The following is a 22,582-nucleotide window of genomic DNA, read 5'->3' on the forward strand; positions in this document are numbered from 1 at the left end:
ATTCTGATAAACGCGTTGATTTTATTAGATATTTAGACGAATTGAAGCATATACATATTTGTAACAGTATAAAAAGTGTAATCCAATACAACAATCACATGTTGAGAGAATGGTAACAAACCGCTAAATGTGTATGTGTTTTGCACATGGCATGGAAATTGTTTCGTGTTATTATCATTGCTATTCTAATATATTTATTGTATATTAACACGGTTGCAAATTTCTGTGCTCTATTTTTTTATACAATAAATCAATTCGTTTAGTTGTATTTAAAGCTTGTGTATGCTCAAATCAAATATGTGTTAAATGAGCTCGTAAAGCAACGCAACAAAATAATCGGCTAAAATCCAACAAGCAGAAATACGTTTAGTCGGCATTTACAATCTGTCTGCTTCAAATTTGGGATTATTATTAATCATTTGTTTTAACTCTTTAACCAGTAATACAAGGGTTCCGCGATTCCATTGGACCCCCTTCACGTGACCATTGCAGGCGCGGCCTCCAGGGCTATTTCACAGGCCTCGAGGAACCCCCACCCCCACCCATTTCTGCCTGTGCCTGTATATCTGTTTGGTAAACTCATGAACTTATAGAGTGGAAATGAATAACATAACATTTTATTAAAGAATTGTTCAACAACCAACTCTTAACAAGGAAATAAAAGTAGTTACAAAGGACAAATGAAGTTCTCAAAATGTTTCGCTATATTTCGTCTAATTCTCGACTATGCGGGAACGGTTTGATTCCGTTCTTGCGCCCCCTGTACAAGTCAAGACATTATTTATACAAGGGTAACATAAACCTACATATCTCTAAAATACAAGAACTAAAAATTAATTTGTTACAATGACAAGAACACAGCGTCTTTTTATAACAGGTAGATACTAAAAAAGTACATTTTATCGATATAAATACATGGGGATAAATAATACAAAAAAGAAAGTATTTAAACTGGCTATAACAAATAAATATATATTTATGAATGTTCACTTGAACACACTTAGCGAAAGACGCTGATTGAAGGTCTTCCGATTCAAAATAAGATTTACTTTTCTTCCTCACCCATTAAATGTAAACTCTAAGTGCAACAATGATGCCCAGACCAGAGCGCATTAGGCGTAAACAGAGACGTCTGCGCTGTAGCTTGGTTTCCCGGACATGCATTTTTGTTCAAATATACCCTGTTTCCACGTTAAGTCAAGATATGAGAAAATGTGGGACTTTTATATTAGTTTGGACTAATGTAGGCGAACCCAAAGATTGGGAAAGATAGAGAACTGGGGAAGGGAGGGAGGGAGGGGAAGAGGGAGGGGACAGCGAGTTGAGGGAATGAGCTTTAATTTACTAGTATTCTCAACTCTTCTTTTTTACCCTGTGTCAAAGCCATAACAAAATTATATTTACTTCTCATCAATAGTAATAGGTAGCATAGTGTATAACGCACTTAAAAGAGATGAATATCTTTATCACCGTCTTGCTAAAGACAAGGTGCCACTCTGCTGCAGTTTTGGGAACACGTTAATAAAAAAATTGACATTTGTGTGACGTTTTAAAAAAAGAGGTATGTGAAATAAGGGTAGTGGACGAAAACAATCCAGTGGTTTTCTTGCACCAGTAAGTTTAAATGTAGGGCATACCGTACCACTCTCCAAAGTGTGAGGAATGCACAGACAATGCTGAAGAAGTACACAAACATTTAAGATAATGTAATGAGGTCATACAGCTAGACAGTCTATTCCTTGGCATAAACTAGCCACTTTTCACTTTTACACTTTTCCGTGTATCGTTTTAAAGGGGTATTTAGACCTATGGTTACTAAATTCAGGTATGTTCACGTATGAATGGAAGGACAACATTGACATAAACCGGTGTTCTAGTCATGGCAAGAAACCACTGGATCATCTTTTTCAACCCCATTGCATCGCCCCATGGGTTAGTCTGTTTCATTTTGTCTTCCTTTCATTTTTTTTATTATTATTTGTCCAAACCTGCTACAGATGAGTCAACTTGGGTGCTTCTTGGATTCTACCCTGAGAAGGATGGTGCGCAGACAGATCCGTGTATGTCGGATGTGGGTCGCACGGTCCATGGTGCTGGTTTGCCGACATCTGTGTGGCACCGTTGTAGTCCATGCTTGCCGACTGGTGGTGTGGTAGGTGATTGAGGCCATACATAGAAGGCCCAGTGGCAGGCATGGCATCAACATAGCTACCTCCCACATACACGGGGCTACCCTGCATGTTTGGTGTCCCGTAGGTGCCACTGTTACCCTGTAGCCCATGTGGGTCATAATCCGGTGCAGTGTTTCCATACTTCTGTTGGGGTGGGCAACCTTTCATTGGGTTCTGATAGGCTGTTGACATGGCATATGCATTTTGATGGGGCTTGTTAAAAGATGGTGGGGAAGGAGCGTCATAACTGCCCATTGAGTGCATAGAGTTCATGAAACCAGATGAGGACTGCATTGGAAGAGGTGGGCTTCCTGTGGGAGACGGCCCACCTGAGGACGAGCCGATGCCTTTCAACTTTTGATCTTTCTTGTACTTCATCCGCCTGTTCTGGAACCAAATCTTGATCTGCCGCTCGCTAAGGTTGAGCAGATTGGCCATCTCCACGCGCCTCGGCCGGCACAGGTATCGGTTGAAGTGAAACTCCTTCTCGAGCTCCACCAGCTGAGCGCTGGTGTAAGCGGTGCGTGCTCTCTTGGAAGCTGCAGAACCCGGAGGGCTTTTCTCACCACCGCTGCTCTCCGCTGGGGTGAGAATGAAATAAAACATAATTACTCCACACGGAAATTGAATGCATCGTTCCCACTAATAAAGCCGGCCATGAAAAACTTATCCCCCTGATATTGGTTGTCAACACTTCATAACTTTGGCATTTATTAAGAGACGCATGCCCTTACATTGACCTTGTGTATGTAAATCACATTACAACTAAAGCCCAGGGCCAGAATCGTACGGTGCACTAGGCAACGGTGTGTTTGCTACATGGTTTGTCTTTTAAATGGTTTACAGGGAGGATTAGAAGGAAAGAAACCTCTATGTGCAAATTCAGAGGCTTGTGGGATAAATCTTCTGTTATCTGGACACAATAATTATGTATGACAAGTGATGTGGCATTACTGCAATCTAAAATCTATCTTTGTGTACTGCCGTTTTATCTTCGGCCGCTTTTATAGTCAAAGATATTCAAAGCATATAACCATATAATCATCACAATTCTTAGACTTTTTTGTAAGCTGTACAATAAACCTGACTGGCCTGTCCCCTTGTTAAAAATATTGAAAAGTTTGAAACGAGCATGGTCTGATTTAGTCCCACCCCTATTGTATCCCCTTTCAAGCTAATAATGTTGGCCAACATCTGTCTCGGTCAAGAAGGGTGAGAAAAGGAGAGAATAAAACAGAACAGAAGAGAAGAGGGGGTTTGGCAAACACACCGTTAGCTGAGCTTGCACTAGGGGAGCTGTTTTTTTGCTTGGTGTTCTGACGTGACTCCTTCATCCAAGGAAAGATTTGCTTCGTGAGAGTTGGGTTTGGGGCCAGAGAAGACGACTTGGATGACGATTTGGCTGTGCCCCCGCCGCCAGCCCCGCCACCACCGCTACTGCCTGGCTGCTGGGTGGCATTTGAGGCAGCAACGTTTACAGCGTTCTGAGGAGGGGAAACCTGGGGGGGTGGGTGGTGTTCAGGTGGCAGACTGGGCCGCATGCAGCTGCCATTAAGCTCTTTCGTCTTGGCATGCTGAGGCTGTGGGGGTGCGCTGGTGCCGAGCGACTGTAGGGAGCATGCAGACCTTTGGTAGTCACCCTCAAGATGCGCTGAGTTCTGGAAGGCTGGTGCCGGGGCATCATAGCCAAAACCGTTTGCCCCCTGGTATGAGTATCCTCCGAAAAGTGTCGAGTTGTCGTAGTAGGTCGTTTTCTGCATTTCCAAAAATCGAGTTACCGGCTACCAGGGTCCTGACGACCTTCTGGAAGAACATTGGCACTAGATGTCACGTGACGGTCTCTTTCCAATGGCCTCTTGGAAGCTGACCTGAAAGGTTATAAGAGGCACATAATAAGAGGGGCGCGAGGTAAATCCATCTTACTGCACTGAAAGACGCCATGACATGAATAGCATGTTCCCACAACACAGCCTGCAGATGCTCTCTCTCTCTCTCTCTCTTTCTCTCTCTCTTCTCTCCCTCTCAAACTACACATAAGGTTTTGAACTGGTATACTCCAAAATAATTGTTTGTTTGCGTTGCATGTTATTTAAATTTCACTTTAAATTACAGACTGATCTTGCCTTTGTTCTCTAAATAAATAAAACGTTTTGTGCTGTGGTCATTGTTCCTACTGATATGCAAGTATTTAGGTAGGAAGGGAAATAAATAAATCAATAAATACATGCATAAATACATGAATAAATAATCTCTTGTCATAAAAATAAAGATGGTACAATTCACTGGCCAAGATGCATTTCGGTGGTAATTGTGGACAATAGGGCTCCATTCTAAGATCTCTGATATTGTCTAAAAACATTTCATGTTTAATTTCTGCAATTGAAACAGAATTAACAAACGCAATAAAAGACAACAACACGTTATTTAAAAAAAAATAATTAAACTTGGACAAAACAGACGATCTCTGCGGACATTTGAGAGAGCTCTTGTCTCAAGCACAAAGGAAATCTTTGGAGGGCTTTCTCCAGTTACAAACAAACGGATTTGGGCAACATTAAAACCTGACAAACCGGCACTGTGTTTCTTTAACTTTGTCGCTTGCCTTTATGGACACAGAGGGAAAGCTTCACCGGACGGTGTTATTCATAATAGTCGCAGAACCAAAAATAGACAAATCCAGCCCTTTAAAAAGCTCAAGACCTCGCAGCTTGGCTCTGGGGTTGCTGAGAGGACCGGGCGAAAAACGATCACTCAAACACTTACAGGCACCTGGCATTTATTCTCACTCACTCGCCTGGGTTGTAAATGTTATTAAAAAAGACGAAGGGAAGCCAATAAATTGCATAAGGTGTTTTAAGAAAGGACTAGGCTACTAAGGCTTTTGTTTTATCGGATACTTGCAAGTTCAATTCACAGTGGGCAAAACCATTTAAACTATTTCGAGTCCTTTATCCATAGATAAAATTACCTTTGCATTTTTCATTAATTATGTGTATATTTCTATAAATAACACCCATATGTATTCAGACGACTGAAACACCACATTAGTATGATTAGTTGATGCTGGTTTATATTTCGTTTGCTACAGATGACAATTATAACGAAGGCCTGATTTACATAAACTCTGTGTTTTGCGTCCTGTGCTTTTTTGTATCGTTGTGAAAATCCAATGCAAAAGATCTATATCTATCTATATATATATATATATATATATATATATATATATATATATATATATAACAGTTTTACTGGTTTATATAATTGTAATTGTATTTAGCCTATCGTATAATAAAGTGTTCCAGGAAGAAAAAAAAAAACATACGCCGTCTAGCTAAATGAATCATCCTTATAATTTTCTAAAACCGTGTGTATGTATACAGCCTATATGGGTGTGTTATATAACAATATGTTGTTGTTTGTTTAAAAGAAAAAGAAAAGAAAACAATATAAGCTTTAGAGCTCACAAGTATTGCAGAAGCTAACTCAAAGTAAAAAATCCTTGTTAAAATGGACTGAAATAGACAGTGAATTTGTCTTTCTCTGACTGATAATGATTCTTACTGATTGTAAAATGTACTTCCCTGCAATAAATTGATATGTCTAATTCTACGATTAATATTTTATTTACGATAAATAAATTTGTAAACATTGAGATGTTTGTGTTTCTGTGGAATAAAGCGTAAATGTGAGGTAGGCCTACAGCTTTTGGACATCAACTCAGTCTCAACACGTCACAAATGTCGGTCATTTATCTTCGAAGAGGACGGCCGGAATCCTAATCATTTACTCTAAGGAATTGTACAGGGGAGAGAAAGGGGAGAGGAAGTGGGGGATATAAAAACAGGCATAATAGATATGAAATCATATCGCTGTTCCATTTAATGGAACACGTAATGTCTTGGCCCTCTTGTTACGGTAACACAATAACCAACTTTTCTGTAGATCCAGCCCTAATACAATTACGGAGTCGAAAGCGGACGTAGTAGGAGCAGGACGAACCCAAACGTCAACAAAAACAACACTGCTTGGGCGCCTCTTTGCTATTCGAAAATAAGTTCCCTAATATTTATGTAAATATTAAACGGATAGCTTACATAACCCCCAAAAATATAGTAAGTATGTCAATTGGAGAGACCCACAGTCTTTGCATTCGGAAAGAACAGGCCTTAAACGTGCAAATTCAATATCAAATGAAAACACACCTTGGTACCAATCGAAGCATTTGCTGAAATCGTTAAAATCATTTGAATATTGCATACTGACGTTTAACCACGGCGTTTTATTTGCTCGCGTAAAATCACCACCTCAGTCTTGAACATAAACTCACGCTTTTCCTACCAAAGCATTTATGAAAACAAACATCCCCCTCCAAAAAGATCTCCTTTGTTATGTAACAAAGCCAAAATTAGACTAGATAACACAATCTTCGGTGCATTTATTCAGTAAAGAAAGCTCCAGCTTCAATGGAAGCTTAAAGCATTGTGAACTCTTCTTGAACCGCGTTTGGAGTCATACGGTCATAAATCACTAGGACACACATACCGCCATTCACAAACTGATAGCCTATTTCAGACCAGCTTACCTTAGCCTCTGACGAGAGACGCGCGGGCAGGCATCATATTTTCCACAGTCGGACACGCTGCAATCAATAAAGAAGCCCAAAGCTCATACCAGTTTCGATATTCCAGCCAGACAGCGCGCGTCAAACGCCGGGTATCTCGAGCACGGCTGCCCCGCGCCAGAGTGCGGGCGCTGCTGGACGATTCCCCTCGGCTCGCGAAAGGGGGAGACGGTCTAGCATTAAAGATCTGAGGTATGCGAGGGGGGCTGCAAATGGACAGGCAGCACTGCTCCTGGCCGCCCTGTCGACTGGTACGCCCTGCTCGCAGATAACAATGGCCTCAGATTTCGCCTTCAATCTCCCCTCGCCTTTTCCTCATGGCGCAAAATTGAACATCATAATCCGATGTGGGCTCCCGACTCGCCGAAACATCTCCCCGTCTCATGTCGGGGCCTGGGGTCTGCTGGTATTATTTGCTCGTTTTTGCTAGGTTATTGTATGTAGCCAACACCAGGCCTTTCCAGCTATTGGAAATAACGGAGCAGGCTGGATGTGAGAGGCTCAAGCGTTAATCCCCATCAAACAGCGTCACCAGTGAAAACTTATGCTAATTGCAGGCGCTCGGGACAAGATAAAGGTCTACAACGGAAGCTGAACGGGTTTTTTTTTCCGACTCACTTTCACTTGTGTGGTTGAACTATTATCCTCTTGTAACATTGTTTAGCAGGCAACTATAGCAGAGAGGACCCATTTCTCGCTCCCTCGCTTACTCTACCGGTGTATATTAAATTACCAGGAAGTACGTTCTCAGCGCCGGCTTGCCTCTTGCTTGAGGCAGAAACAACATTCTATCTGTATTGTTAATATTTCATCACATCCCTGCCAACACACCCAACTATAATAACTTGTGCGCAAAATAGCCTATAAATATATACAAAAAACAATGAGGTGGGGGTGTAAGAACAAGAGAACAGACAACAGGCGGACTTGAAACCTGAGGGAGGGGTGTGAAAACAAATCACCAAAAAGAAAGATTTTTTTTATATATTAAGAAGCTCTGTCGAGTTCTGGTCACACAAGTCCTGCGAGTATCATGCTGGCGCGTGCACGTTAAAAATGCACGACGAGAGAGTTTTACTGTAGGCTATACATAAAGAGAAAAATATCAACATATCCTTTAAGGGTGGAGGACAGAAGGGGAAAATACGATACGAGAAAAACGCGAAAAGGAAACAAGGACAAAAGCCGGCGCGAGACCAAGATGAAAAAAAGAAAAGAAAAAAAAACACACCAGGAAAAAGTGTTCAAGAGATATTGCTACTTCTCTCTCCTTAAGCCAAACACTACGTCTCCCTCTCTCTTTACTCTCTCTCTCTCTATTTTTATTATTCAGGACACTACCCCCGTCGTTTATGGCTACGTAAGATTTATGACTTCCACCATACACAGGCAGCTGTAAACAGGCAACTTTAAAAAGATGCATTTCTTCTAGGTGCTTGAATAGAGAGCATCACCAACGGTGTGGGAGGAAGGCACAAGACAAAAATGTAGGTGTCTGCAACTTTTTACTAAACGGCATTGTTCCTTTTTTGCAACCTTGCTAAAAGGATCCAATGGGGAGCCACTTAAAAGGGTACTAATTAACTAATACGTGGGCTGAGGCAACGAAATGCAGAAAACACAATTTCTACTCTTCCATTTTGCCATCTTTCAGCTATGATGTAAACATTAACAAACTGTTATTGTTCAGTCAGTGGGTCAAATTTTACAGTTCGGATTATGACGTGCTGGTTTTCATGGACTGGGATACATGTTGTTAATTTTCATAAAAAGGACAGCATATTGAGCTGCGCGATGATGGATGTTACATTCCTCGTTCTTTTCCAATGGAATACAAAAAAGACAACCACAGCCTCGGTGCATTATTTCCATGGATGTACATTTCGAGAAACCAGGAAAAAAACTACACTTCCGGACATTCTATCCTACCTCACACGGATCCCTGGATACTCGTTTTGAAATTAAAATCATTGAGTTCGTTTAAATAGATTTTAAATCTACTGTATGTTTGTGTTGGTATGTTAAAGAAGTATTGAAATTGTTCAGTTATATAAACAACATGTATACAGCTGTATGGAGCATTGTATGCTGTTATTTCTACAAAATGCTATCGTTTTTTAAGAGTAATAATGACAAAAAAACCATTGCAAACCGTTGCTATAAGCGGTCTCATTCAGTATTATAGGAAATATTTAAAGAGAAAATTGTTACGTTCTTAGGACAATGGTCTTTAAAAAATAATGATTTTTTAAATTTTATTTATTTATGTATTTATTTCCCAGAATGCTATGCCCCTGAAATTAATAAATGGCAAACAACAAGACAGCAGAACAACTCTAGTAGCCTTTTGGCAAAACAATTAATGAGCTGTTGTTAATGTTGTTGTTTGTATGTTTATTTACATTGGGGAAAAACATGTTGTGAGTGTTATTCTAGCGTGGGATTTACAGTGAGTTGCGAGTCATCGTTTGCTAAGCAATTATTTAAGGCGTCAAACATTTCTCAAAGACTGCAAATAAATGTTACGCATGAGCAGCCTCAAAAATAAATCGACACGTAATCACCATCCCAATCCCTATATATCATCGTAAACAAGATTTCTGTTTCAATTAGACGTTAACTGTTTTTTTCCTCCAGTCTCAACATTCTATACACTTTAAAAACAACCTGGATGCAACACTCGAAATGCGCATTGATCAATTTAGCAAATAGCATGGGAGATAGCAAACTTTGCGATATTTGTTCCCCTAGTATGCAACGGTATAATTGCCATTAAATTGGGATCATTATATGTATGCATTTGTATGCTATTGCATTATATGCTATTTTAAGCTAGAATCCTGATGTTACATTTTATTAAAAAAGAAAATGCTTTGAAATGAAAACATTTTAATAAAGCATGCGCATTTTCTGATTTGTTTTATTCTTTGAATCAGTAAAAATATAAATTCAGATTTCATTATAATAATGTTTAATTTTTTAATGCAATGGAAAAAATAGTCTCTTTCCCAAACACATTAACAGAGGGTATGAATCACTGTCAAACTCAAAAAAAGATTGAATCACTTACCGAGATCTTGTCCTTTATCACTTCTAGATTTTATGCAAGGATACAACTTCTTGATAACGAGAAGGAACTGTAAGTAGAGGAACAGAAAAAAGAGAGATGCAATCAAAACGGGGTCGCCAAAAATCCAATAGAGAACACCAGACCTCATGTAGAGAAATTGACCTCAAAGACAATTTGATGGTTGGCCACTGTTGACCGACATGTTAACCTTAAATTATGTTCGGGAATACAGAGAGAAATTCGAGGCCAACGAAAATATTTACGCTGTATCCCAAAGTCCCTTACTTCTATTGATTTTCAACATGTATTGAATTAAGCATGATATTTCTAATCATTTAAAACAGAACCTTTGGCCCTCCTAACTGATTTATGACAGCAGAAAAGGGTATGTTGAAAATCAAAACGATTCATTCTCAAAACCATACAGAGCGTATGGTTTTGAGAATGAATCGTTTATTATTTAAATACTGAACAAAACAAAAAAAAAACCCACAGGCGAATAAAGGAATAAAAAAACGTAAAAACAAGCATAACAAGTATAACAAGCTCTCCTGGCCTTGTTATAAAAATGGCCTACTTTTCTGTTCTGCAATATTATGCAATTGTAATTTTATAATCATATAACATCCCAAGTCAATCGAGACAATAATAATAATAATAACAATAATATACTACTAATAATAATTTTATATATATATATATATATATATATATATATATATATATATATAACATTAATATATTATTATATAATATATTATATATTATTATATATATATTAGCATCATGCACAAATTACAAAAAAAGATTGACAGTAATTAAATAGAATAAGCGACAGCAGCAACCATTGAGAAAACCATGAAGCGCGAGCCCCACCATTCTGGAATAAAATCCACCCATAAACTTGATAAACACAGCCCTTAATCCAAACGGGTGCCCTGGAGAACCGAAAATGGATATATACAGAAGGCGATGGCCTGAACTGAAATGGAATGAAATGGCCTTGCTGGTCTGCATAGCAGCGCTTATTAAAAGTGGAATAAAAACGTTGGACGGTTTCGTTCGCCGGCTCGTGACAGCTACCCCAAACACATAAATCAAAACGAGGATTCCCCCGACCTCCCCGACTCTGCGGCCTACAGCGCTATAAAGTTATTTATTGCATCCCCGCACTTACGCACGCCGTTGGCTCGAGTCCATTCCCAGCACCCGGGCCCGTTTCTACCGCTGTCCGGGTATTTTTGGGTCGATTCGTCCCCGGTATCACGCCAGCGACCCGCAGCCTTGCTGGACTAACCTAAAGTTACCTATAAAGTGAAGGGTGCTCGTGCCCCAGCAAGCAGGAACGCTGCTGCTCTCAGAACAAAGGGAGGAGGCAGCTCCCAGCCAGAAGAGCTGATGAGCCAATTTTTAGTGAGGAAAATGGAAGAGAAAGCAACCAGAGAGTAACGGCTTAGCCGAACCAGAACCAGCTTCTCCTCTGCTGCACGGAAAGCGTTCCAGAAGTGTGTAATTATTGTCCAGGCTATCGAAGGCTCAGAAAGAAAACAACAGCCGGATTCACATGCGCTCATTACTGCGGACTTTACAACAAAGGGCTCCTGCATCATTTATATAAATGCATATTAAGTGGATACACGGGCAGTGGGAGACTGTGTTCGGTTTGTCAGACCGTTTAAATATAGTAGGAGCTACTCTCACACTCTGCATAGTTCACACTGTGAACTCATTTGCACCCATGTCTGCTCACTTCCAAAACAGTTATGATACATTTTTAACTGTATTATCCCTCTCACCCTTGGATATTGCATCACCTCTTTGTATGGCCGTAGCCAACTGTAATATAGTTCTTCGTTTCAAAAATATATGCAACACGTACGTACGAACGTGGGAGAGTAAAACACGCTAAACTAAAAGAGGCGCGCGGCGTGGCTTTGACAGATTGGCACTGGGTTTGCAGCTTGACCTTTTCGTGGAGGTGCGATAACTCACCAGATTAATGATCAGTCAGAGGTACTTTGGAATCCCCTTGTAATGTCTTATATTTATGCATTAATCTCCCGTCCTGTACGTCCACGGGCTCTTGAGAAGCACGTATGGCACCTTCTGGAGAGCCGACCTCATCCCATTTGTTGTCTAATTTACCAGGCGGTTGTGAACTAGCAACTGGCTATTTAGTAGTGACTGGGTGATACCATAAGGGCCCTCTGTCCAAAATCCAAAATAATGCCCTGAATCCTTCGCTCACGTGACACGCTTGCGTCAGAATGTCTTTTTTGAAGTATTTTCCTAGTCTTAATACATCCAAAAATAGAAAATATGCATTTTCATTCATAATCCGTTCAATCGCAATTAATGACTTCTGCCCCGTTTTCGTGAGTGCCACCCAGCAAAAAACACTGATATCTCTCCCCCATCACAGAAATGTTGAGCTTTCATCAAGTCCGTTTGTTGGATTCCAGTGCTTTGAAAAGTAATGAGCTCGAACGCTTAGCATACCCAAAGGCCGAGAGAGGAGGCTGTGTTGTGTTTTAAGCTGGGAGCGGCTAGATATGTCTTCTTTTCTCTTGCAGTCTGGCGGATGACATCCAACTTTCAACACCACAAACTTCAGTGTGAGGCCGCTGGATGCGTTAGGCCTTCTGTGGCCAATCTTTAGACGATTAAAGGCGTTTCTGCTCTCGCAGGCTGTGGGAATGGGCAGGGGGCTTGGTTTCTGACACCCACGCGTATAGCATCAACTAAAGATTTCTCGTTCGCCTTACTGACCTGTGCGCAATGCTCACAACAAAGAAGCTCACCGGGAAGAACTTTTTCTCATATGCGAATTAATCATTATTTATTGCTCTAGACTGGGGTCAGGGGATTTTCTTTGTGTCAATTTTATGTTTGCGCCACTTAATCATATATTATTTAATTGACGAGTACTAAAGCTTTACCTTGATGAAAATATCGTCCATGTGGACTTACTGGTAAGGCTAACTAAACGAAACTACAAACCTGAAGATTAGGTATTACCGCGCAACGCCCTGTAACCCTCCATGCTCTAAAAGTACTCATTCAGATGGTCTAATATAAAAGTCCAACTTTCAGCTATTCTACCACAAAGTTAATTTTTAAGGACCATCTGTGCATAGGGTGGATAATGTTTAACTTTTTTTTGAATGAAGACACTGACTGAGGAAGAGACAGGGTCTTTGGGTCAACCAAGGCCCATGCCCCCAGGGTCCCCAAAACTGCCAACTTCACAAATCTGACAAATGAGCAGAGAAAATAAAAATGCACCCTATTAGAAGTGAAACAGCAGTTGGATCTGATTTTAACTCTAAGAGTAAAAGATAAGTTAAATCAGTCATTGAATGATTTATTTTGTGGTCGCTGTTTAATAGGCGCTTTAGTAAAGCTGCATAACTCCACACACCACTGCAGCTATTGGTGCCCATGAAAATCACAGACTGTGATAATTATGAAAGCAATAAACTATTCTGAGACTGGAAATATACTGTATATAAAAAGCGTTATGACCTAGTTGACAGTCGCACTGTTCTTTAAATTGCTCTCTCTTACTGGTCCTCTCACTTTACTGTCAGTGATTTATGATAAAATCAATTAAATTATATCCACTTAGAGTTTTGTGGTTTTATTCAGACCTGTACGCTAGTTCACGGAAACCGCTGGTCACAATTTCTCATTTGGGCTAACGACCATCAAGACAACAACAAAACCAAAAGTAGTGCTTAGAGAAGAGATTTTTCAAAATGTGTCAGAACGCGCAGATTGACTCAGAGGGCTGATTCCTGAGCTTCTGGAAGCTTTTCATGCACATGTCTACAAGTGACAATGTTTTAGCTTGTTTGATGTCAAACATTTGTGTCAGAACATTTGTGATTTATAGTCATTTTTTGTTAGCATTCACATACATATATAATTTGTGTGTGAATATTAATTCATATTAATATTTACATTTTCAACTATGTTAACATTCTATCGCTTCGAAATTGATTAGACTCACATTTATTATAACTTCATATAATGTTTATCAGTAGTAAAATGTAACAAAGATTTGAGAATGAAAATTCGTCGTTGTTTTTTTCTTTCAAGAAATCAATGTTTAAACGACCAAGGAGCAGGAAGCACAGAAGAGACTTTATGTTTCAATATAGCCGTCTACCTTGAGGCCACATTTGAATTATTAGCCGCTCTTTTATTACCTTTGACAGCTTTCGCCTACTATAAGTTTTAGGGACTCTACTCGTTTTACAAGCAGCAAAATTGAAAAATAATAACAAGAATAAATGGCCATAAGGCCATTTTGGGATACACGTGGCGCGATCAGTGGAAAGCAAAGCAAATGTCGAAATTAGGAGCTGTTAGTAGAATAAGCAGCCCTCTATTTAGATCGTAAATCTGTCTTCTTTTTTCTCTTTCAGACCTTTGCGCGAATCTCCACACTTTTCCAATCAGTAAGAATTTGAGAAATTAGTCTAACTGAAGAAAAAAAAAGAACGTTACATAACCACAAGAGTAATAAAAGAAATCTAGTGAGGTATGTGGGGAATGAGCCAACTTTTAGCCCTCATCGGTTACCTATTTGAAGGCAAGTGTCTCCGGTTGTTTGAAAACAAAGAAAAAAGTTTTCGAAGTCGGGCACACCCAGGGATGACTCTAGGTCACACAACGGATAATTAATGACTTGTCGGCAGAAGAGCTCGGGACACAAGGAAGAGTCCAGGCATGCGGCATCATTCGAAGCTTGCAAATCTTACCTGACATCCAGCAATCCTCCCGGTATCTCCGCCGAAGATGTGTCTTTGTTTTTGGAATATTTACGCAAATCGATGGAACAGATTGGCGACCGCGAAAGGATTGTTTTATAGATTTGAAATAATTGTTGTTCGATGAGAGAAGGTAACGTTTTACAGCTTCCTTATCGAATTAAACGTTTACATAAAACAATAAAATGAGGCTACTTTGTGGATCACAGCGCATATAGGCGCTTTGGGAACTGCTAATGCGCGCACAGCTCCACTCAGACGTCCACAATCCCAATACTCCGGGAGCTCAGCGTTTTTCCTTCAGCCGAACCCCAGACTTCGAGTCTTAGCGTGTGACTGTTCTGGAGCACCACTCACCAGCAGGCGAAAGATTCCACCTCTAGCCTCAAGCTGTCTGATTGCCTCTCGCTGGTTGCGCGGAGCAGGGTGGATTGACACGCTGAACTAGTGAACCAGTGGACTGACAGGACACACAGGGTGGAGAAGCCAACGGGGTTCGTTTGTCCAATAGGGTACTGCACGGCTACGGGGCCAACACATGGGCCATATGGTTATTGCAACCTGCAGGCTTCGGCAAGGGCGAACACGGTCAACCTCATTCCGATAATTGTTCCCTTTCCTGTCGACATCCAACACGTTTCTTATCTCCTTTTTATTTTAAGGGAATTAGGCAAAATTCCAACAGATATAAAAGGAGTTATAGGGTACTTATTTTCTTGAGTTCACAAAAAAAAATGCATCGGGTAGGTCTGGCTTCAGTCGATTTTGTTTTACTATCTTTCCTCGAATGCCTAGTTCCTGCATTCACTAGCCTTACATTTCAAACCTGCAAGTTAAGTCACTGCACTTGGCTTTCGTTCTTCTAGGCTTTTGTGTGCTAGGTTGTACACTACCCACGCAGAGATAGCAGAAAACAACAGGCGCGTGCGCTGTCTCTCTCTCTCACACACACACACACACACACAGGGACACACACACACAGCAGACATAGACAGAAGTTCAATTATAACTATTTAAAAGTGTGATGATAAGATGATAATATCCAAGCTATTCTTAGCTACTGCATAAAAAGGCAGACGGTGGCTCGAACATTTCCGTCTGAATTCTCTTATCGCGCTCCCCCATGCTCCTCAAATGGATGAAAATCCCGCGTGTAGCCTCTGGATAGTGTTTCTCTGCTCATTTTTCATGTGCTTTCAATCGTTGCTCTGTAGACCGTTATGTATTAAAGAGAGGTTTGATATTGATTTATTTCCAAATGGGTAATTATTCGTGCATTAGGAGACAGGGGAAACACCTGGAAAACTCACCTAAGCTAACATAAAATAAATCGTATACAACTGCTACTGCTGGCCTAATAAAATGACGAATCCAATGAAAGACAAAATGACAAAAATATCCAAAACATGATCGCATTTAGCCACCATGCTTAGTGATAGTTGATATGTTCAACGATCATGTATACTCGCTTTGATCTTTTAGTAATAGAAAATGTAGAACTATAATCGTTGAAGACCCTATCGTTTAAATGGTACAAATACACGACATTAATTTTATGTATTTTTATTTACTGCACATGTCTAGCGTTCTACTGAAAACGGGGCGGTTTAACTTAATAATAATAATAATTATTATTATTAAAGAACTTATCATTTTTATCGTCATCATGGTTATTGTTATGTCTGCTCTATCAAATGTGATGATGTTTGTTTTAAATAAGTCAAAATGATATAAGGTTTGAAGATTAAATAGCGAAACAGCAGTTTATACATCGCTCCATCTTGTTAGTGTACATTTGGATGCAATAAGAGGACAATATGGCCGACATCCAATGCAAAGACTGAGGAAACTCGCCTAGTGATGAACTATCGGAATACTGTCTGATAAACAAGGGGGGGAAAGGCCAACAAGCATTAACACCCCTATACACAGGCCAGTATCAGAACGCATAATAAATTGATATACAATTACCTGGATTTGCTTTCTTTATGGGCATTTAAAATGGTTTTACTCCACGATTTTAATGCTGCCATTTGCATTACTTGTAATCTTTACGGCTGGCATACTAAGATTTAAAATTTTGTAGGCTCTTAGTGTTAATATAGGCCTAATGTTTTAATTGTTATTTATTAAAAGTACATAATATATATTTGCTTAAAACAATTGTATTTAATCTATATCACTGACACTTTGTGATAAAATTAACTGTATGACTACGCTTGAAAACCTTTTTTTGTCTGCAAAGATATGGGGACTCTTTATGTCTATCCAAACTGACTGGCATTTTGAATCATTTATTCAACCTCTGCTGTCACTAAACACGTGAAATCAGATATTAGATCCGCCTGGCGAATCCCTGCACGAAAAAAATGTCCCATCCGTTCGTTCCCTGCGCATCCTCCAAAATGAGCTCGGATATTGTTTTTGACACAGCGCCGGGCAACAAGGAGCGCTGCTGGAATTATACATTTTGATGGTGCTCGCCATGCCGGTGTGCCCATTAATATTTGATAGGAGCCAAGGAGTTATTCTAATTTTGTTACACAACGGTTTGTACTACCCAGATGGGGAGGAGGTGAATAAAAACAGTTGCAATGCAATAAAGCAAAGGGGGAAATAACTCCATTATTATTATTATTATTATTATTATTATTATTATTATTAGTCTATTATTATTTCTGTTGGTTGGTCATTGCTGTTAACAGTAACATTAACAGTTATCGTTTTTTGTTTTGTTTTTGTTTTTTTACCTTGAGCTCATAGATTACAGTGTGTGTGTGTGTGTGTGTGTGTGTGTGTTTTATGTTTGTGTGAATAAAACAATAAAAAACGATTAACCTCTTTGTTTGTGGACGTTTTCTTCAGTGGCGCATGTGCGTTGCACAATTATTGCCATCTCTACGAAATAACATTAACACGTCATAAACAAGATTTACTACAGGTAAATTCGCTCACTTGACAAGCCTCCTCCTCGTGCACAGATAAGGAGGGGGAATCCAGTTCAAACAGCATGCCAGCCAATGAGGCAGATTTCTGTGCTAATCTTTCAGTTTTCGTCATATTGAAAATCACTTGTAGAAAAAATAGACTTGTAACAATGAAGTGACTACTGAAAGCCTTCTGTAAATGAAGCTAATTGGAAAGCCTATTCTTAAATCAGGAAATGTCAGTCTGTTAATTTTGTCCCGCATAAAAGAGAAAATCAGAAGAAGAAAAAATATCTTCTTTGTGTCAGTGACCCTCTTTTAGCTTAAAGGCAATTCAACCTCTGTCAATGTTCTAGTCAAGGATAAGCAGTAGCTGCTCCTTTCTGCTCAGTAAGTACTCCAATTAGGTTTTTACACAAGGAAGAAAAACAGCTGCATTCCAGGTATGAGACCCCTGGCTATGAGTTTCCTGGCGGGCGCGGACACTTTTATGAGATTTACAAGGCGACGAGGCGTTCCCGTTTTGCCAAATTTAAACAAATCTTCCCTTAATTGGTAATTGCATATTCAGTAACTCAAGACCTGCAGCTACTTCATATTAGTCGCTGATCCATTGTCGTAAATCGTTCGCGATAATCAACTCGGGGGGCTTAAATATGAGGGGAGAGAGGGCTCAGGCGAAGGGTTCGCGGGCCGTTTTCGAATCAGAAGTCGGCGAGCCTAAATGGTAATCCGGGGAATCTCTTCCTCGTTCCCGCATATCGTCGCTCGCCCATCATTTTCAAAGAGAAATGATTTATCGCGCAGACGGCCATAAACAACACAACTCCCTCACAAATACACAATGGCAGCCCCGCTGCCGCTGACACACATATCACTATAAATCAAGCGAAGTAGCTGGCTGAAAAAACGATACAGAGAGAGAGAGAGAGAGAGGGAGAGAGAGAGGGACATGCAAAGGAAGGGAGAAAGATGGTTTATGTGGGACGGTGAGGAAAAGAAGAGAAACACGCTGCTTTTCAAAAATATGTAGTAATATCAATGGAGCGCGGTGCAATGCAATGACATGTAGCATCCCTCCTGTTGGCAGCTGAATTCAAACGATGGAATGGGTTTGTGAGACATACATGCATGATGACAAGGGATGGCGAGGATGAGTATTTCTGGCGATATTTACCACAACACCACAAAACAGCAAATAAATGCAAGGAATCGGGTAAGCCTGGGACGGTGGTGGCAGCGGTCGAAGTGGCGTTCCCCGTTTCCTCGTATACTCACAAGCTTCGCACGGTGAGACGCTCCCCCGTCCGAATTTGTTTTATTGCAGCCTCCGTGAGGGTCTCTGCCTGTGCTTTTTTCGCTCCGCTATAGGGCTTGTTTTTAAAAGGACAGTTGAATTTCACGTCAGACACTAGGAGACCATGTCTGCGATATTCCTGACGAATACATATCTATTCTGCAACCACTGCATTAATTATTTAATGAATCACGTGACTAGGAGGGGGATGGGGGCACCACGGCTTGCACGCTCGCGGGATTACTATGACCCAACTCTCCACAGCTACACTACATGCTGTTCTGTTCTTTTTATTCGTAATATGAAATTCCTCATACTATTCAGGACAAGGTAAATAAATAAAAACTTTGTTACGGAACGAACGTGTGGTAAACGGTTACCTGATAGGCTAGACATGGATTATCTTAATGGGTGAATTTTTAAGTGGTACAAGTTTTATGTCTTTTATAACGCCTAGGTATGTTACTACGGACATTTTATTTAAAATGTGTGTTTTATTTTCAGTTGAGTTCCGTATTTAACGTTCATATGAGCAGGTTATACGTTTGTAATCAGCATTTTATATTTCATTTCGTTTTTCTTATTTTTCAGGATTTCCAATTATTGTCTTTAGTGTTATATTGATGTCTTGTTTTATTTATTTGTAACACTGTGAATAAGCATTAAAATAATGATAAATAAGAAAGAGATTCTCTGTGTATGTGAAGAAATTCTTACGATAACAAGCACTCTGATGAATGGCTGTTGGCATTACAACTGATATCACATACCCAATTTCCATCACTGATTCTTTGCCAGCTTATTTAACTCTACAACTACGCGTTTGACACGTTATCGAAATTAAGTCAGTTTAACGGTTTAAACTTTTTCAATGCAGAGAGCACATTTGTAACTAGTAGATTTATAGATACGATTTAGCTCAAGGTTGCCTACATTTAACAAACTGTTCATTTATATTTGTATCATTACAATTAATATTCTCTGGTTGTTAGGTTGCGCAAAGACAGGTAACATGCGACAGATAAAGGAGGAAAAGTCTCTTGTTGAGACCCTGCCGCGAGCCCTAAGTAACAATGGTAGGGATGCCCTTCTGCACAGCGCTGAGGCAAAACGGAAACAATAGACCTGGGGCTGAGTCAAAAGAAACGGAGCAGTACAGAGACTTTGAAGGTCACACAATAGCCTGACTTGCTGTGAGCTTCGAAGAAGTCTAGCAAATAATCTGCACCGTCTTTTATAGCTAATATTAGTCAAAACAGCTCGAAGGAACGAATAAAACGGGCGATTAAAGTGTAGCCAGCAGTGTAGCCACAGTTTTATCAAATGCAATTAGACTGTTTGCCAAAGAAGGTGAATGCAATAAAGATAAGCTTTGTGTGCAAATGAATCTCTGCAATTTTCTACGCCAATGTGCAATTGAATCCACGCATTTTCTCGTTGCCTAAGCAAGATAGCTGTGGCGGTATAAATACATAGGATGAAGGCAATATGTGAATTACATCAATGGTAACATTAACACACCACTGTCTATCAAGATTAAAGCATGTGCCTCTGCGTTTACTGCTTTGAAAGAATGAAAGGAAATTGTGTGATTCAAAAATGGATAACGATTGCACACGTGCAATGCTTTTGAAATATGGGACTTTGTTACAAATGATTCACTAAACATCTTTTAGGTATATATATATATATACATATATATATATATATATATATATATATATATATATATAGGCCTATATATAAACGATAGTCATTTTATTGGATCTATATTTTAGTATTTACTTGTAAATAAATAATAGAAATCATTCTAAAGTCTTTAAATGTTTAAGAGGCAATGATTAGAGTTAATTTTTTATTAGTAGCCTACATTTAATTTTAATCATCAAAAATTAAAACGAAATAACTGTTAAAAAAAACAATTCTATAAATTAAATGTTTAAAAATGTAATTGCAATTAGCCTGCATTAAAATTACATCATAATTAAAAAACTGTGTAGCTTTTAACAACTACAGGTAATACATTAACCTTAGATGTTACTAATGTTTACTAAATGTGTATCATTAAGATCAACAATAATGATAATAAAACAACTGGTTTCATTATTATTATTGTTATTAGAACAACATTAGATATAGAAAGGGGAGAGAGAGCACATATTATAAAAATAAATCAGTCAATGAATATTCCAGATTTTTCAGTCGCTTAAGTAAACAGAGCGTTTGGCTAAAGGCTAGGTTTACACAGAGCGGCGGAGATTGATTTACGGCACTGAGCATAGCCTCTTTTATTGGGGACTGTAAATCTGTCAAAAGCGGCAGAACGCATAGTGCCTTTAAAAAATATTTATTTATTTTTTGATAGGGAGACTCGCAGGAGAGTCACTTGTTGAGGTCACTATGTGCAATTTCCATGGGTCAGTTTTTTTTTGTTTTTTTTTTTGTTTTTTCTGCAACCTGGACAATACAATTAATTAAATTAGGTTAACCCATATAAAGTATTAAATGAAGCGTTATTATTATTACAATAATTATTATTTTCATTAACAATATTTTATATTTTCACGTGTTATCGGACAACTTAATTGTTATAACTGTATCTGGAAGGAATCGCTGCTGCATGTGCGGTATAGTGTTAGTTGCACATTGCATGATGTCACGTTTTCAGAAGCCAAGAGTAACAAATAAAGCACCTGAATATTCCTCTTTAGTGAGCAAACTCGTTACTCTTCGCTATCTCAGGAAATAATGGATCGCAGCAACCATTCAGTTAGTTAAATATTAATATCAAATGAAGAGAAGCCCAGTTGGAGAGATACGGAGAGTTAACGAAATAAATGCACGCGTAATCTGCATGTTTCAAAACAAGAGATTAAACATATTTTCTGAATAGTTGTAATAGCCCATGTGTAGAGCTGGGTATTATCCTATTACAGTAATATTGATGAAATAGTAGATTAGTAATGCGGTAGAAAAGGGAGGGGTTGCGTTTAGCTGGCAGTGTTAACAATGGTGATTTGCCTTACTTAATATGTGTCTCTTTAAAACACACACACACACGCGCACGCACACCGGCTCTCAGCCCAGGCCCACAAAGCTGGCGCGCGCGGGCCATATATCTCTGTGACTATGCGGTGCTGACCTCCGCTCCGCAGCTTTTCACAATAATAATTCAGCAATGCACGAGGGCTATTTGTTTAGCAATTAGCGGCGTGAGCTAAAACAGGCACCACACCATCACATCAGCGTTACAAGGCCAAGTCGCGAGCTTTCCAACAAACCTTGAAGGAGGGAGTGGAGACCAGAACAAGGAGAGCAGAAGGAGGGGGCTTGCATGATACAATGCGAGGCGTTGTCACACAAAATAGCCATCATATTTCTAAGGCGGAAGGCCCTCTTGGCCTCCCTCACTGTGTTACAGCTACTGAAATACATATAAAGGAAATCGTAAAGTAATCTCGCCGTGTGTATTCTACAGGTCTTGACACGCATTGTGACTATTAGGGCCTTTCTCAAGCGGTTCTTGAGATGGGAGAGATGTTTAAGGATGGGTCTTTGCAAGGCCACGACTGCTGTTGTTTTAAGGGCCCCCGATAGTTTACTAGACTGTCTGAGGGAAGAGATAGCACGGTGCCCTCGGGTTACAGTGCCCCGGCCGCGCTGTTATGACAAACTCGCCCTATGGCTTTGTTGACCATACACGTAGCGCTGTCCTGTCCGC

At 39.7% G+C, this 22,582-nt stretch overlaps 1 protein-coding gene and 1 long non-coding RNA gene across 2 annotated transcripts in view; one reads left to right on the forward strand and one right to left on the reverse strand.

The window, feature by feature from the left end:
- Positions 1-22,582, forward strand: part of LOC148981996 (uncharacterized) — a 251,588-nt gene that overhangs the window by 203,960 nt on the left and 25,046 nt on the right. The gene's annotated exons all lie outside the window — the stretch shown is intronic.
- Positions 602-3,931, reverse strand: hoxb3a (homeobox B3a). Its single transcript, XM_039686536.2, has 2 exons — positions 3,442-3,931; positions 602-2,752 (listed from the first exon to the last, which is right to left on the reverse strand). Exons 1-2 carry the CDS (start codon positions 3,929-3,931, stop codon positions 1,992-1,994), a joined length of 1,251 nt encoding a protein of 416 aa, XP_039542470.1. The 3' UTR covers positions 602-1,991.

This window comes from Pimephales promelas, chromosome 3, assembly GCF_988280905.1.
Source record: "Pimephales promelas chromosome 3, fPimPro1.hap1.1, whole genome shotgun sequence".
Taxonomy (NCBI): domain Eukaryota; kingdom Metazoa; phylum Chordata; class Actinopteri; order Cypriniformes; family Leuciscidae; genus Pimephales; species Pimephales promelas.

Bases quoted from the DNA above. Each gene is read 5' to 3' on its own strand.
- hoxb3a (XM_039686536.2), bottom strand. From the start codon at position 3,931: ATGCAGAAAACGACCTACTACGACAACTCGACACTTTTCGGAGGATAC. The intron at 2,753-3,441 runs GTGTGTTTGCCA...TTCTCACCCCAG, and splicing joins TAGTGCAAGCTCAGCTAACG to CGGAGAGCAGCGGTGGTGAG.